This window comes from Diplotaxodon limnothrissa, linkage group LG15, assembly GCF_057381915.1.
Source record: "Diplotaxodon limnothrissa isolate DT_005_m linkage group LG15, D_limnothrissa_male_GT1.1, whole genome shotgun sequence".
In the NCBI taxonomy this organism is placed as follows: Eukaryota; Metazoa; Chordata; class Actinopteri; order Cichliformes; family Cichlidae; genus Diplotaxodon; species Diplotaxodon limnothrissa.
In genome coordinates, this window is record NC_140610.1 from 18,086,962 (window position 1) to 18,100,611 (window position 13,650).

A 13,650-nucleotide genomic window follows, 5' to 3' on the forward strand; every position below is an offset into this window, starting at 1 on the left:
CAATGTCACAGTAAGTGCAGCTGAGTGCAACAGAGGGGTGACCTGGTGCTTCAAGGAGAGACACTACTGTTCGCTACGAGTAAGTGGACATTTATCCATTTATTTTCATCCTTTTATCCTTTTTTTTTAGGTTTGCAATCATTAATTAGTCATTTAAAAAATATATTTAAAAAATGAGCAAAACATAATTAACTTATTGTTAGAGTGTGTAACTGTAAGTCTACACAAGTTCAAGTACTTTTTTAAATGGTCTGAAATAAATGTTTCTCTGTTTCTTTTTGTAGCAGGCCCAGTGGTTGGTCACTGATCGTCTGTGATAATTAAATAAAACCATGCAGAGGACTTGTAGCAACTTACACCTCTATAGACCCATCAAAGAGAGGAGCTGCGTGAGTCCATCCCTCTCCCCTTGCAGGAGTCTATCGTCCCCCTCCAAAACCCCCGCCAGCTTCCAACAAAAACTGTTTTCTAAGCGCTGGGAGGAGGGTCCAGCTGAAACAGCAATGCTTGGCCACGCAGACAAATCTGGCCTCACAGACTTTAAAGAAACCCTCAGAGCATTGGATGACTCATCTGAGAGCTGCTGGCTTACAGAATTGTTACCGTTGTGTTCAGATTGCCAGGCTTTCATGAGCATGGGCAACCAACTGGGAACCAAACCTAAGCCAAATTGTCACAGTTACACAGAAACTTGGGATGCTTTATCAAACTCCCCCAGAGTCCAGATATCTTGGAAGAGAAGAAGAAGAGCTGAAGGGCATGTTTACACCAGTGACCTTCAGGATAACCTCAAGATGGTGTCCGGGACTCCACGGGCACCTCTGAAGGCAAGGAGACTGAGGAAGCTCCAGAGGTTGAGGTCTTCTTCCTTTGAGGAGTGGGATTTTGAAGAAGAGAGACCTATCATTTGCACTCCCACAGTAAGAAGGAAGAAAATTATTAGGAGAGAAAGAGATGATATAAATACTTTAACGCACGAGTTAAAGCCACTCTGGAGAGTAAAGTTGCCTAATACTTCTTCTGCAAGCTTATCTAGATCAAAGAGCGAAACAGTCCATCTCTCTCCCAGACAGAATATGTCTGAAGAGGAAAAATATACTCCTACTGACTCGGACACTGACCTTTCTGAATATGACAATGAGATGTACTCAATGTTTTTCTCCAACACTAGTATGGAGGCAAAGAGTAACAAGACTGCAAGCCAAAAACAAGATGAAGAGAAGGCAGACATAAAGTCCTCTCAGCAGAGGCTTGAGGTGATGGGGCAGAGAGCTGCAGCTCGGCGAGTAATGGGCAAGATTGAGGAGGTGGAAGGAAGAATACGCCGGGTGAGTCTCACCAGTTTGGACTGGATCAAGGAATGTCATAAAGGAGAAGAAGAACCTTACTTTCTCTCAGATGGATGGAAGACACAGGTGTCACTGCAGAAAAGTCGCAGAGCTGAAATCAGTACTCAGTCCCCACTGGAGGACCAGAACAGGGAGTCCAGTGGGGACAAGCCTCTGTTTGTTGAGGAGCTTTGTGCTCTGGGTGACGCTCTGAGACGGAGTCTGCAGCAGGCCCTGAGGATGGAGGGATCAAAAGCAGAGAGTGAAGGCTTTAAAGAGCCCGAGGAGACTTTTTGTGAGCAGAGCCACACAACAGAAGGGTCTCTGAATCCACAATCACCTCCTTACCTCATCAACTCTGTTGTGCCAAACAATGCCTCATCACATCCTCTTTTAGCAGGTGGAAAAATCTCTCCTACGCCCTCTCTGTCTGAAAACCTGGAGGTTTCTCCAATTAAATCAAGCAGCTTAGAAAGACTGTCCCCCATGCTGCCGCCTATGCTCATATCCAGACTGAGCACAGATGATCAGCAAGCAGAAACATCACACAGAGTTTGGACTGAACCACTTGAAGACACCGCAATTATTTGTGGGGCTCGAGACGGTGAACGTGCCAGAGAAAGTGATCACAGGGACACTCAGGAGCAGTTTACAGAGAAGGATTATCTGCTCTCTTCAGGTAAAAATGTTAACAAAAAACAACAATTTAGATGGATGGAGGCTGTCAAGTGGTAGGTCATTGTAGTGATATGATAGTCTTACCCAAAACTCTAATTTCCAGAATAACTGGTGGAAGCACATTAGAATTAAAACAATGGTAGACGGTGGAATTATGACTATTTCGTGGTATTTATATCTTGACTCTGATAAAAAAACAAAAAAAACATAAACTCTGTGCCATAGAATACACTGTTTTATTGGTAGTACAACATATTTTATGTGGCATAAAAACTCCTTAAAAACAACTGAAATGTATTGAAAGAGCTATATGAAGCTATGCTGTTGGATGCCAACTTGCTGTGCACAAATCAGACTTTCATTTCTCATGTTACCCATTCCTTTGGAAGTGTTGTTATGAATTGAATGAGTAATGGGAACAGTTGTTATATGTAGCTGAGTGCTGGCTGGAGCTGATAGGTAAACAGGACCATAGCTGGGCTTTATCCAGGAAAATTAAATGGTGGAAAGCTGGGTGAGGAAACTGTTACGCTGACAAAGATGTTATGGAGATATTCGTGAGACATAAAAATAAAGAATTACTTAGATATCAAAAGATAAAGCAAGCAGCGTAGTCTATAACTTGAGGCTGTTAATAGATATTATCCATAGTGTTACTGCAGTGTATAATATGAAGAGACGAGCCAGGTTTTTAATACTTTGGCACAGTAATATTCAATCACAGTCCCAACTATTTTACTGCTAACTGCAGAGGTGGGTGTGGGGCAGAGGAGTTAAAGCTTTGATGTATCGCAGTTTATCCTCAAAAGCATATTTTCTGTAGTTTCCATGAATCCTGTCAAGTAGAAAGTGAAAGGTGTAATGAACTATTTTAAAAAGGTCATACCATAGACGTCACACTGGGCTCTCTCTCAGATAATCTTTCGTGGTCATTAAACATAAAGTGGACTAAGCTGAATAAAATACCTTCAGAAGGTTCTCAGCAGGAGTAAAGTGTGTGTGTGTGTGTGTGTGTGTGTGTAAGAGCTCAGTTTAACTATTAGTAGTTGATTAGTGAAGTGAACATTAGAGGAAGAGCAGATGGTGTTAGAAGTGGTACATGGTGAGGCCTGACTGTCAGATTTAAACATTGATTAAAACACTGATACAAATGCTCTAAACGAAGTCTTTGTGCAATCTCATCCACTGCTGTAGTCTTCTCTGGGTTGTTAAACACACACGCACATCAGATCTAACGGATGTGTGGCAGTCCGTGAATAATGACCCCTTGCTGCTCTGACATACCATCATAACTGAGTAAGCGTGTGTTCATTCAGGCACAAAGTACCGGAGAGCACCTGATTTGGACACACTTGTAATCACAGATCTGTTCTGACTGAAATGTGCCATAAAACAGCTCGTGAACACCAGTTCAGAGTCAGTATCAAACCTTTGCCATCCTTCTAGTCCACCGGGTTTAAAATAAGTATTCAGTGATAAAAAATGTGAATTAAAAAAAATATGTAGCCTCGTTTAAAACAGAAAGAAAACAAGGAGGGGAAATATTAAAATCAAAACACAAGGTAGCCTAGTCAGGAAGGAAATATATAAAGTCAAGTGAAAAAGAACGTGTAGTTTCTTGGAGCATGACTCTAATCTTAGGGTGATTTTGCTGTCCTCTCCTGGGAAGCTTGAAGCGGTCATTAAAATTTTTCAACTGTTAATAATCTTCTTCATCATGGAACGATTGATGTCAAACTGTTTGAAAATGTTCTTATAACTCTTCTGAGTATAGCAGCAATTGCTGGTATGTTTCCTGTGTGGCATTGTGTTAACACACCTAAATGCTCGAGAGGAACCTGCCAAATCTGCTGTGACACAGGTGGACACACTTGCTGATGATTAGTAAACCAAGTGCATGTTAATGCATCAGCAGTACCTGCAAAATAAAACAATTAATAAATAAACATCAGCTAACAATCCATCTATTCATCCATCTGTCCGTCTGTTCATTCATACATTTTTTTTATCTACTTAAGCAATTTATAAGCTAGAGCAGGGGTGAGGAACTCCAGGCCTCAAGGGCCGGTGTTCTTGTGTCCTTGATCCAGCAAAGCTGATTCAAATGGCCAGATTACCTCCTCAACATGTCTTGAAGTTCTCCAGAGGTCTGGTAATGACCATTCAGGTGTGTTGACTCAGGGTGACATCTAAAACCTGCAGGGCACCGGCTCTTGAGGCCTGAAGTTGGACACCCCTGAGCCAGAGCCTCTCCAAACCGACAATGAGTGAAATGTTGGCTACACACTCAACAGGTCTCTAGTCTCTCACAGATCATAATTCTGTATGACATTTTATAAGCTACAAATTATTTGGCCACAAAATCAAAATTTGAATGTTGTGGAAAAAAAACCCATTTTTAAATACCGAAACATTATCAACAATAGTTTTATAACTTTTAATCCGAGTGTGCACTCAAACCCATCAAACGTCTTTGATGTTTATAGGGAGAGAGATGAAGATGGTATGATGATGGAGTATTTTCAGAATTTGGGATCAGTTCAACTGATTCCAAATTCTTTAATCCTTTTTCAGTAAATGATTAATAGCAGGAAACTGCTGGTCTTTTCACTTTGAAGTCAAACTGTGCAGCCAAATGGGCTTCAAGCCTGTTTTTAAAAACTAACAACTCTTTTACTGTGCGGTGTCCATATACAGACAGTGTAGATTTAAATTATTTTATTTAAATATAAAATAATTTAAATTAACTCTTTAGGGAAATACAAAGGGAACGCTTGAACTCATTTGTACATGGAAATACTTGTTAATAAATGCATGTTTAGCAGAGTCGAGCATTCCCTCAGATCAGCACAGACTCTGTTGTCTCGCTTCATTTTTGTAGCAATAAAACTCTGTTCAGACCAGGCAGCAGGGCTGCTAGCTGAACAAATAGGATTAATTCTCTAAGCTTTGTGAAATACAACCAATGTGTGGAGGACGGCGATTAGTGAGAGGAGAAGAAAGATATTCAGAGCCTTCTGGGGGTTATCTTCATAAATCCAGTTTTCTGTTCAGTGTGGTCAAACTCGGGGCGATAGCACATTTCTATAAGCGGTTTAATGTTCTGGAACGGTTATGTGTCCTCTGAAAGTGACACAAGTGTTTCTGATAGCATTTTATCTGAAAGTATACTCACACATTTACTACAGTCAAGCTATCATTAATGCATTTACTTAGGATCTGTGTTTAAATACACTGTTGAGATATTTGCCCTGTGCATTACTGTTTTGCTTTGTTTTCTACCTAATGTTTTACTTTCATTTCCACTAAATTGTATGTTTTATCACTTTACAGGTTGAGATTTTTGCAAACAGAACATATAAAAAAATATAAAACTATAATAACAGCAATACATTTTATAATAATAATTAGAGTTATATATAATAATTGATATAAAAAATCAGCCCCACCTAAACTAAGTACAAACTGTAAAATTATATTTTCCATTAATACATCAGACAATGTATGTCTGTGTTTTTCGGCACTGAGCACTCCCACATTTTTTAACTTTAGGTACATTTGATTGATTATTTTCTAATAAAATTTTAAATCTTGGTTTTTATTTGTAATTTTTCACTGTCATGGCTCAGTATTTGAATACTTCCTTAATCACTGGCTTAATCGTCACCTTTGAGGGAGGAAATTAATGTAAACACACACACAGCTGCCTTTTACTGAATCTGGTATTTTTCCTTTCCTGACCTTTCCTGAAGTCTGTGAGAACCATTATTATATGGACCAATGTGGGATTAAAACAGTTCAGAGTGGCAGTCTTGGCTATATACTGATAAGCATTCATCATGTTGTGGAAACTCTGGAACATCTTTAAATTTAAATTCAAATTATGAAGCTGCATAAAACCTTCTCTTCCTCTCTAGACTACTTTTAATGGTTGTTGAATTTGCTCATTTGCATAAAGAATCAATCAGCGCTTAATTCCTCATAGAGCAGGAGTGAAATTTTGTCTTGTTTATGAAATGCTAAAGGTTAATGTAAGATTTCTTAGCTGAAGTTCTTTGTTACATCCTCATGGTGACACTAAAGCTTAACATGCAGCATTTGCCAGTGGTGTGCAAAATTAGTTGGGCTTCAAAGTTTAAAATCAGCTCTCTACCTGTGATATTAAAAGACCTACAATAAACTAAGACAGCCTAATTTGCTTCCAAAACTAATACAAGGTATCTTTTCTCCAGATGAAGCTCTGCAGAGGCAGGAGGAGATCTGGCAGCAGGAGATCGAGGAGTCTCTCTCTATCTGCAGGTCACTTTCCGATCCATCCAGACCCAAACACATTGATTTCCTGCGCATCACTGCCCCCGATGATGACATCACTGACACACCCACACCTGTGCCCCAGGATTTGAGGGTGAGTAGAATGAAAAGTATGTGCTCTGAGCTCATCTCAACACAGCACAGAGTTTTAGAGTCTAAAGGTGGATGATGATGATGATGATGATGATGATGATGGAGCAGTTGAAAACAGCAGCCACTTTTGCAAAGTATTAATGGCACTGGTATGTCAGTTGTAGGATCAAGAGGCTGTGTTCTGTATATGGCATTAGGAGAGTGAGGCATGTAAGCATGGAGCTCTACTAGCTCAGAATCAGACTCAGAAAACTTTATTACTTGCAGTCTGTGCTCTATATTTAAGAGCAAAAATAAATCAGTGGGAAAATATTTTTAATTCAGTTGCATTGAGAGTGCGGTTAACTGCTGCGATTAACGGCTCACTGTGCAAGAATACGAAAGCTGTTTTTCCCAGAACGTAATTTAATTTCAACATACTGCACACACTCTTCATTCTGCATGTGTGAAAAGTTACAAAGAGTCTAAGTGCCGTTATTGTGATGCCTTAATCTAATTTCAGTGCCGTTGTTCTCTGTAAACCTTCCTGAAATAAATCCCCGTCTGCATCAGTCAGTGCTGCATCACTATGGCAATGAACTTGTCCTTGCTTTACAACTGTGTAAATCCCAGCCTCATGAGCCAGTCCAGGGCTACAAAGAGCTCTGTGTTCCCTGTAGTTGCATAATAGAAGGGATTTAACGCAACTCTGTAAGTGCATTGTAGGAGAGACGATAAGCACTAATAAATTCAATACTTCCTTCCTTCTGTGTGCGTGCATGACTAACTTTGCTGAAAATATTTGAAGTTTTGTTTAATTGTTTTGGCATTTTGAATCTTTATTTGACAGTATGAAGAGAAAAGAGTAAAGCAGAGAGAAACAGGCAGGAAATCATCTGGGACAGACAGGTGTTCTGTTTAAGATTAAAAGAAAAGATTACCGAACAGAATATGAAGAATTGAAAATATCACTGAAGTTAGCATGTGGTTACTTCTGTAATGGGGTATTGTACATATTACACATGTTGTTCCCACCACATGTGTCACAAAGAACTTTCCATCTATTCCCCCCAATGCCCCCAAACTGTTCACACTGAAGGTGCTATAATACTTTGAAGATGTAATTTACATGGGATGAAAAACAAATGCACATGTTCAGCAACAATATGCAGTAATATATAGCTGTCACTGCCACTTGCAAGCAGGCCAATAGTCTGTTTATTGATGTGCTCTTCTTATACCCTTTATCTGGGACTTATCCAACTGCAGAGTCACTAATGTCACTGTGTGTGTAACCCAAGTGGCTGATTTTAAGTGGCTCACCATTTTCAGTGAGATTTGTGCATCCATTTGAAAGCGGAAACTGATTCTATTTTATACATTTAGAGGACTACAATGCAATCATTTAATTTAAGCTTTAAATATTTTGTTTAGTTGTGTGATTGAAGCTAATTTCCCCTTGTGGGACTAATAAAGGTATCTTATCTTATCTTATCTTATCTATTCCTTCTGTTGTGGACGCAGTGAACTGTAGCAGTCAGTACAGTCCTAATTTATATTACAGCCTGGAGATTTATAATCCAGCACACACTGTAGTTGTTCAGCATGAAGCTAGATGATTTTTAATCTCACAGGATTTTATGGATGCATTCCTGTTTCATAAACATACAAACTCACATAAAGGCCACAGTGTCCCTCACCAAATGAATGCAAAAAACCACCTTATTAGTATTCATAAGCTTTAGTATAGCCCTATTAAGAACTCATTGCAGGGTGTGTAGGCATGCATCAAACATATGGAGTACGATATCTATTAGAGAAATGTACACAGTGTAATTTGATACAGTAAAGATGTTATCACAGATGAGGTTTGTCACTAACCTGTTGCCTCTGATAACATTCAAAGTAAATAAGGGTGGATCCCAAGAGCTAATAATATCTCAAACACAAAGGAGGAAGTTTGGACTCTTATTTTGATATTTTGTGTTAAGCAATCTACCCAGTACTAATAGTAGTGAAGATATTAGTATGAAGATAGTGGTCATTAACTCTACTACCTAATTTTTCATTTTATTTAGGATAATTAGTTGTTTTTGCTTTTTTTAAACATATATTTTAACAGCATATTTGTTTGCTGATTTAATTATGGCCATTTGGTGACTTTCCCTGCTTATTACCTTGTTTTGTTTGGATCTGTGTCACCAACTTGAATGTTATTTCAAACCTACTTACTATTCTCTGCTTATTTATTCAATTTATGCAACTATTTTATTTATAGATCAAGTTTCAGAATACTCTAACTAAAACATTCAAGTGAAAACTGTCACTATTTTCACTTTTCGTTTCCCGAAACTTTAAACAAACCTTCTCTGTCGATTGATCCTGTATGCAAGTTTCAATATGAGCTGATTAACAGTGCCGTGTAGGTGGGGTTAGACCCGCTGGGATGCCCAGATTAGCCAAGCATTGCTGTGTACCTGCAGGGGAATTGAGAGACCTCCCTGTAACTGTGGATTTACAGGCCAAGCATTTAGCAAGTGATCCCTGGCAGTCCTATTTACCCTCCTTCAGCTCTGGGTGTGGTGCTCCTCCATCTGTTCTGCGTGGCTTCCTTTGCCATACGGCTCACGGATGTCAGGGTGTTGTCGGAAACAACGGCTGGACACACCATCTGTTTCCAATTACTCTGTGACAATCCACAGGATGATGTCCAAGGTGCTGCTCTGTAAACTACTATAGCAGGTACAGAAGAGCCGGAGGGAAAAAGGAGCTGGAACTTAACTTCAAATGTGGCTGAGCTGAGTCACTCCACCACACAGAGCCATGGAGCTGAGCTTGGAAACCTTTTTTTTTCCATGACTGGATTTCTCTCTTGCCATTGGTCAGTCTGAGTGACTAACAACTACTTCCAGTTTTAGGTTTGGAAAATTTGCACTTTGGAAAGGCAAAAAGGCACTGTTAAAACACAGCGTGGATATGCTTGTTTCTTTTCGACAAACAGGGGCACAAAAACAGGTTGGATTTTCAGGAATAAGACTTTAATTAACTCAAACATTGCTTGCATTTGTTTATTGATTATAATCTGACGCTGCATGATACCGGAACCACGTAAAGAAGTGCTGCATGCTAAACGGAAGTCTAACTATGAGCAGTCGAGTTTCTCTAGCACTTCCTACTCACTATATTCTGGATAACTTCACCTGTGACTTGCAGTAAATGGAGCAGCCCGAAGCCACCCTGGAAATTTTTAGGAACCTCTCTGGGGGAGAAACTGAAGACATGATGCAGGAAGATATCAGTGGTGATCTGAAGAAAAATGGGGATGTGGACTTTACAGATGCTCTCGAGCATTCTAGTGATTTTTTGTCATATGTTATATTGCGTCATGCAGAGGAAAAGACCTCTAACTCACTGGGAAATTCAAGCTTGAGGGAAAAAGGAAATGACTCAGACATAACAGAGGAGGAGAGGAGTCATTATAAAGTAACCGAGCAGCAAAGTGTGGCTGTAAATACTGAAAAAGGCCTCGAGAAACAGAGCTTTGCAACAAATCATGACCAGAATAACCTGTCAGATGAACACAAAGTTAATGGCTGCAGCAAAGAGGGTTGTCACATATCACAGAATCCACTGGATGAAAGGGCCTTAAATGAATCTCTGCAGACAAGTTGTCAACACATTTCAATTGACTGCATGGATACTGATGGTGATTGTGTTGTATCCATCAGTGCCACGGAGGATACTGAAAACAGCAATGAAAATGCTCAAAGGGAACACTGCCAGGAAGATTCTGACACAATTACTTCCACTTCAGACATGAATTTTGATCCACAGATATGTGGAAACACTGGGCCATTGAAAAGTAAACATGTAGTGATAACTGTGACTCGAACAGGACCCGCGCTTGAAGAGCTGGAACAGATCTTGGATGAAGCTGAAGAGGAGGAGTCAAAAGATGCAAATTCAGAGACTCCCAACTCACCCCCCCATCTTCCCAGCCTAAAGGATAATTTGCCAGAGATGACAATAAAATCTGCAACTAATAATCCTCCACCTGACTCCACCTTCAGCAGAGCCACCTTCTCCCCGAGCTCCCCCGCAGACAAGCAGATCCAGGTCCCGGCTCTCTTCAGCGGCCTTAGGGTCCTAAGGAAGGGGGTCACTGGACCAGAGCATGACACCATGGCCCACATTAAGCCATCTCCTGTGGGAGGACGAGGGGCAGATTTCACAGAGAAGCAGAAGGACACCAAAGTTCCAGGGAGCATCTTAGACCAGATCTCTCATTTTCTGAGTCGGGAAAAGAGAGGAGATGAGAAGGAGGTGTTGGAGGCTGAGGGAGACCGGAATGAAACAAGGGTGAATGGAAGTGAAGATAGCCAAGAGGAGGAGAAGAAAGAACCAGAAACAAATAAAAATACAGAGGTTTCAGAATCATGTGAACTTACAAAACCTTCCATGTCCAGTGCAGAGGCAGCTTTTGATGCCTTCAAGGCCTTCTTCACACCAAAGCCTTTAAAAAAGGACCCAGGAGATAAAGTTGTCCTGGAGGCATTGAGGAAGAAGATAAGAAATGATAAAGATGTACTTAAAACACTTTTTGAGAGAACCTCAAGTAAGACTCCTGAGAAGGACCCACCTGATGACAAAGTAGGAATTAGTCCTCTCTGTGATTTTTGTTACTTTTTAAGATTAAATCAGGCTAAAAATAAAAAAACAAAGCAATTCTGAGCGTTGTGCGTGTTTTTAATCACAATTCATCAGTCATTTTTACAATGTAGCTGCAACTTCTGTTATTAATTCTGTCATTAATAATATCTGCTGTCAATTTTCTCACTCATAGTCAGAGACATCGAGCCCAGGTGAAGGAGAGGAACGAACTCCTGGTCGCCTACAAGCTGTGTGGCCACCTCTTAAGGAAGAAAAAGTTGGGCTGAAGTACACAGAAGCAGGTACAGACTAATGTATGCATGTCATAACTTGGCATGAAAACATTACTCCACATAAATCAACCCAGGACATTAACATTACACCTCTCCAAGTTCTACTTTCTAAGTTTATTCTTCAGTTTATCAGTGTCATATGGTTTGCTAATGCTGCTGAAGAAAGTAACTCCATCAATATGTACTATGAATAACTTCATATTAATCGTGCTGCCAATAAGTTATTCAGAAGTATGTGTCAAACAAAATTAAACAGAAGGAACAAAAATAAAACTCGATTCCTCACATTTTTTTTTTTTACAATTTGTGTATACAGGTCACATTTTGACAGCATTTAAAATTTGCTTGAATTCAAATATGTACAAAAACACATCTTAAGGGAATTTTGGAAATGTGGTAACAGTTTAAAGGCTTTTTAAAAAAATAGAAGTATGATTAATTCTTTTTTCATGTTGAATGATGTGAACTTTAGTGTCAAAAGAAGAAGCAGCAGTTAAAGGTAATGGTTCTGAAATGGATTTAATGAAGTGAATATTATGGATTGGTTTATAGTGCTACTCCTGTTCGGCTGGGGCCTTTCCATGTGCAGTTTGCATGTTCTCCTCTGCCTGTGTGGGTTTTCTTCAAGGACTCTACTTTCCTCCCACAGAAACAATGCATGTTGGAATAACTGGTGTTTTTCACTGGGCTTTGTAAAAGTTTGTGGTTGTCAGGGTGAGCGTACCCCCTCTTTGCTATGGAATAGACAGACTTTAGCCTCCTGTGACCGTACGCTGGTTAGACTGTTAAGGAAAGGCATTCACCTCACAGTAAAAAGAGAATAAAATCTAAATAGAAATACTATTATTATGTGAAATTCTACACATTGAATATGCATGACAGAGAAGCAGTGTCTAGCTACTTTACAGTGTGGTGGATGTAATATCAAGCTCGATTGCAAAGGTAAACTGAACTCCACCCGCAAATGTGTAAACATCTACAGTCTGACTCCATCTGTAAAAGCAGTTCTTTAATCACACACTGTACTCTCACCGTAGTCTTTTGGGGGGGGGGGCTAAAATTGCTGAATAGTTTGTGATTATAAATCACAGTTTACTTGCATTTTAAAGGCATAATCTACTCCTGCTTGCTTTTGTATTTTAATGGATGAGTTGATAAAATTTCTTTGTTAATTGTTATCCACTTCACAGTAATCAGTAAGATTATCGAACACTGTTTGAACAGGGACAAAACCATGTGTACACGCCCATATCCCTTGACATACACTCCCTGTAGACACAGTGAGGAAGCCTACAGTAAATATACTTTCTAACTGCCCTTTTACTATCTCAGTCATCTAACAGCAGATGCTGTAAATGTTTGCTTAGACAGATGCCAGCCTCTATAATCTGCGAGCCTGTACTAGTTTACAGTTGGGACTCTGCTGCCATCATGTGGTAACAGGTTGCATTGTTTTCATCTTTTGTGGGTTGTAAGCAGCCACTAGTCTGACTTATGTTCACAGGAATAAAAATACTCTTACAAACTAGGCTTGTGATGATTAACAACTTTTTTTTCTTTTACTAGAAAAAGCATTAAAATCATAAAGCTTTCTAAAAAAGACAGACTTTTTGATGATGTTTGGATCTGTTTTTCTCAGAGCACCAGGCTGCTCTCCTGCAGCTGAAGAGAGAATGCAAAGAGGAGCTGGAGAAGTTAAAGGTCAGTAAGGATGAGGGATTGTACGGTAATTTCCATGACTGCATGAAGAAAAACAGAAAAAGTCTTTCATTGCAGTATTACCACCACACTCATTGCCTGGTTCAGTCCCAGTTTGGGCTGAGTCATAGATACACACTTGTTTTTCAACATTTTAAAAGATACTTCAGTTTTTACATCTTGGAAAAATATGTATAAATAATGTTTTCTTTTATTCTGTTAAAAGTGAGAGAGTATATAAATCATAGACTCAAATGCACATTTGTTTTTAATTAAATGATGGTAGCTACAAAATCCTTTCAATGTTTGTCAGCAACCCTGTAAATGTGTGAACCATCACAAAAACATATTGCGATCTGAGGCCATATGACTGATAAGATTTTTGTATTTTCAGTGAAATATGTAAACAAATTTTAGTTGGAGTCTCATAAATCTTGGTGATGATGGTAAATGACCTAAACAGGTTTCTCTGAATTTTGCTTCAGAGACTGATGATCCCTCATGTATGTTATGGAACGGCTGTGTGCAGGCAGGAAAAGGACCCAAAGTGCAGACTCCAGAGACAGACGTGAACTCAAAAAAACAGCTTTAATGCTGAACTCAAAGTAACAAACTTCCAA

At 39.5% G+C, this 13,650-nt stretch overlaps 1 protein-coding gene across 1 annotated transcript in view; it reads left to right on the forward strand.

Annotated features, from left to right (window-relative positions):
* Positions 1–332: 332 nt before the first annotated feature.
* fmn1 (formin 1) overlaps positions 333–13,650 on the forward strand; it is a 28,672-nt gene continuing 15,354 nt past the window's right edge. The window contains exons 1-5 of the mRNA XM_085372154.1: positions 333–2,007; positions 6,239–6,411; positions 11,233–11,341; positions 11,805–11,831; positions 12,972–13,033. Of these exons, the coding sequence (XP_085228280.1) occupies positions 333–2,007; positions 6,239–6,411; positions 11,233–11,341; positions 11,805–11,831; positions 12,972–13,033 (2,046 nt within the window). The remainder of the gene's footprint in view (positions 2,008–6,238; positions 6,412–11,232; positions 11,342–11,804; positions 11,832–12,971; positions 13,034–13,650) is intronic.